Source organism: Penaeus vannamei, chromosome 1, assembly GCF_042767895.1.
Source record: "Penaeus vannamei isolate JL-2024 chromosome 1, ASM4276789v1, whole genome shotgun sequence".
NCBI classification, from domain to species: domain Eukaryota; kingdom Metazoa; phylum Arthropoda; class Malacostraca; order Decapoda; family Penaeidae; genus Penaeus; species Penaeus vannamei.
Genome location: NC_091549.1, coordinates 35583329 through 35586770, shown reverse-complemented (window position 1 = coordinate 35586770; position 3442 = coordinate 35583329). Strand labels below are relative to the sequence as shown.

Here is a 3442-nt window from a genome sequence, read left to right as displayed (position 1 = left end):
TATATCTATTTATCTATATGAATATATGAGGTGTGTCAGAAAAGTTCCAGGGCTGATGTTACAAAAGATTAATTTCAAATCCAAACTCCACACTTAGAGTTTTCCCCTTCAAAGTAATCCCCCCTGGAGTCTAACGCACTTTCTCATCCTTCTCTGCCACGCTTGCATGCACTCCTGGAAAGATTCTTCGGGATTCTTCGCAGTTCCGTCGTCATGGCCTTTTTGATGTCTACGTCTTCAAACCGGATCCCCTTGAGCTTCGGGAAGAGGAAAAAATTACATGGAGCCAGGTCAGGGGAGCAGGGAGGTTGCTCCATCACGGCGATGCTCTTCTCGGCCAGGAACTGTCGGATGCCCAGGGCATTGTGTGCAAGTGCGTTCTCATGGTAAAGCAGCCATGAGTTGTCCTGCCAAAACTCTCGCCTCTTCTTAGAAACTAAATTAAGGAAACGCTGTAGTATCTTTTTGTTGGCATGTTGGTTGATCGACTGGCGAAGTGTCATGAACTCACAGTGGACGATACCTCTCACATCTTTTGAGAGATAAGTCCTGGAACTTTTCTGACACACCTCGTATATATGAATGATATTATATATATATATATATGTATATATGTATGTGTGTGTGTGTGTGTGTGTGGGTATGTGTGTGTGTGTGTGTGTGGGTATGTGTGTGTGTGTGTGTGTGTGTGTTTATATGTATATATATATACACATATACAAACATGAATATACATATATTGTATATATATGAATATATTTGAATATATATATATACATATATATATATATATGAATATATTTGAATATATATATATATATATATATATATATATATATATATATATATATACATGTATGTAAATTTATATATGTATATGTATATATATGTATACATGCATATATACATATATATATATATATATATATATATATATATATATATATATATATATATATATATATGTGTGTGTGTGTGTGTGTGTGTGTGTGTGTGTGTGTGTGTGTGTGTGTGAACATGTTTATATATATATATACATATGTACATAAGTACATATACATTATTTATATATACATACATATAGGCCTACATACATGTACAGCTATTTGGAAAAATATCGTTAGAAAATCAATCAAAACATTCTGACAGAAGTAATGATATTTTTTGGAATAAAGTTGTTACAGCTACGAGGCTGCTGGTAACCCTGATTTCCCAACTATTTTTGGGTATGTGTGGCTTACCTGAATATTGCAAGGCATATTCCTTACCTTACAGAAATAGAATCTTTATCTCACCGTGAATCTATATGAATTCTGGAACGACAGTTCGAGACATAAATTCGAACGAGACATTCGAAACTCAAAATATCAACCTTTCCATAACATAAGGTTCTGTCCGCTATTGAATGTTTCGACACCCCTCCTGACGATACTGTCTGTGGCTGTACACACACACACACAAATGTATTTGTATAACCTTTTTTTATCACTTATTAAACAGTGTGGGAAACCTGCAAGCTTCTCGCCTGGTTCCCTTATCGCCGTTACATCAGAGTCTGGCCTATAAGAAGCAGACCAGAGACACGGCCGCCACTTCCTGCTCATTCACTCGCCAACCATGAGGACCTTCGCAGCTCTCGCGCTCTTCGCTCAGGTGAGTGCATTGCTCATTTGCTTTCTTGAAAGGAGAATGACAATCACATTCAAATTCAACTCAGACTCAGACTGTTAATTCAGTTTATAAGGAATCACAGTTCAGTTATGTGACATATGCGTAGGCTTTAAATAATAGTGAAAAATGTGATGCCTTCTGAACATCAGCTGATCTCTTGGTCCTCAGGTGTGCCAACTCGCCCTGGCCATCGAATCCGCTCCTTATGACGTGGTTAACTCCGCTGAGGTAAGTAGTTCCTACAAATTCCAACTGCTATATTTAATGATAGATTTCTTGATATTGAGAGTGCATGCTCCTTTACATTTGTATAGAATTGTCACTCCTCAAAAAGGTGTAGTAAGTAATTACACCCAATGTCCTATTTGCAGACGTACGAGGAGCGCGTGTACCCGGCGCAGAAGTGGGTCACCACATCCCACCTTTCCATCTCTCACCAAGAAGCCACCAGTGACGTCATGTTCTATAAGTTGTTCAACTACATCGACGGACAGAATGATGCAGGTAACAAAGTTGCAAGTGCGACTGGTTGAATTCTATGGTTTTACCGCATTAAAATTAATCATATTACATATAAATATCTTTACATATATATACGTATATGTCCGTTTCTATGTAGCCATGAAGATCGACATGACAGCTCCCGTGACGACGCTGGTCATTCCCGGAGAAGGACCCAACTGTGAGAACAACTTCACCATGAGCTTCTACGTCCCCGCCGCCCACCAAGACAACCCGCCCACGCCCACCAACCCTGACGTGTACATCGAAGAGCGACCGGAACTGCGCGTCTTCTCCAGGTAAATTGTTTTCAGTGTTCGTTTCTCTTTAACGTAGTTTATTGGAAGCGAGAACTGAATCTCTGGTACAAACCCTGACGTAAAATAAAATAAAATACTGTATTTGTTGCAGGCGGTTCCACGGGTTCGCCAACGACGAGGACTGGATCGTGAACGCCGCGCAGCTTCACGACGACCTGGTGGCAGCCGGCGAGGAAGGCGTCGACTTCCAGACCTACTACACTGTTGGCTACGACTCTCCCTTCGTCATCATCGGCCGAAACAACGAAGTCTGGTTCATGAAGAAAGACATGAATTGATGCCTGTCTAATCTAGTTTATAACGATAGCTTATTTATTATTTATTGTCTTGGGTAATTATATGCAAAAATAAATTGTAATATATGAGATTTGATATTTTTTTCCCATTATTTCCATGTTTTAACATTTAACTTGAGTTCTTGGTGAACTGTGCATAAGTCTAAAAGGGCATACATTGGAACAAAAAATATCATAATGAAATATGTTAAAAATCTTTACAAATTAAAAGATCAAGATAATTGGTCTCGTCTTGAGTGAATATGGGGAAGTGGAAGTATACAAGAGGAGAGATCTTGTCTACATGGACATGACCGGAGCTATGTGGCCGTCTACGCTGAAGGGTCAACGACGTGTCTTCGGTAGAGGCACCGAGACATGCATGTACACACACTCGCAATAACAAAGAAGCAAATAATCAGCTGGTGGTTGGAAATATTGACTAGTGTGAAGCCATCAGTAGAAACCCCTAAACAATTTCTTATATAAGCGCTAATGTATCATATATGAATATATTTAGTGTATTCCCTAGGTAAATAAGCTCTGCTCAATGCATATGCAAATCAGTATGGCACACTTTCAGGGCACGCGTTTAAGTCTTTTCAATACAATTTCCTTTAATCCCAGCAAGGAAAACCGATGCACCATTTTTTCACATTTGGCCAAGCATTTTTT

At 39.1% G+C, this 3442-nt stretch overlaps 1 protein-coding gene across 2 annotated transcripts in view; it reads left to right on the top strand.

Moving 5' to 3' along the window:
• Positions 1-1594: 1594 nt before the first annotated feature.
• LOC113813866 (heme-binding protein 2) overlaps positions 1595-3442 on the top strand; it is a 10577-nt gene continuing 8729 nt past the window's right edge. Inside the window, exons 1-5 of one of the 2 annotated variants that reach the window (XM_027365923.2) lie at positions 1595-1653; positions 1840-1899; positions 2043-2175; positions 2291-2471; positions 2584-2790. In XM_027365923.2, the coding sequence (XP_027221724.2) occupies positions 1618-1653; positions 1840-1899; positions 2043-2175; positions 2291-2471; positions 2584-2770 (597 nt within the window). In that variant the 5' untranslated portion in view covers positions 1595-1617 and the 3' untranslated portion in view covers positions 2771-2790. Of the gene's footprint in view, positions 1654-1839; positions 1900-2042; positions 2176-2290; positions 2472-2583; positions 2791-3442 lie in introns of those variants that run through there. The other variant, XM_027365922.2, reaches the window with a different exon arrangement.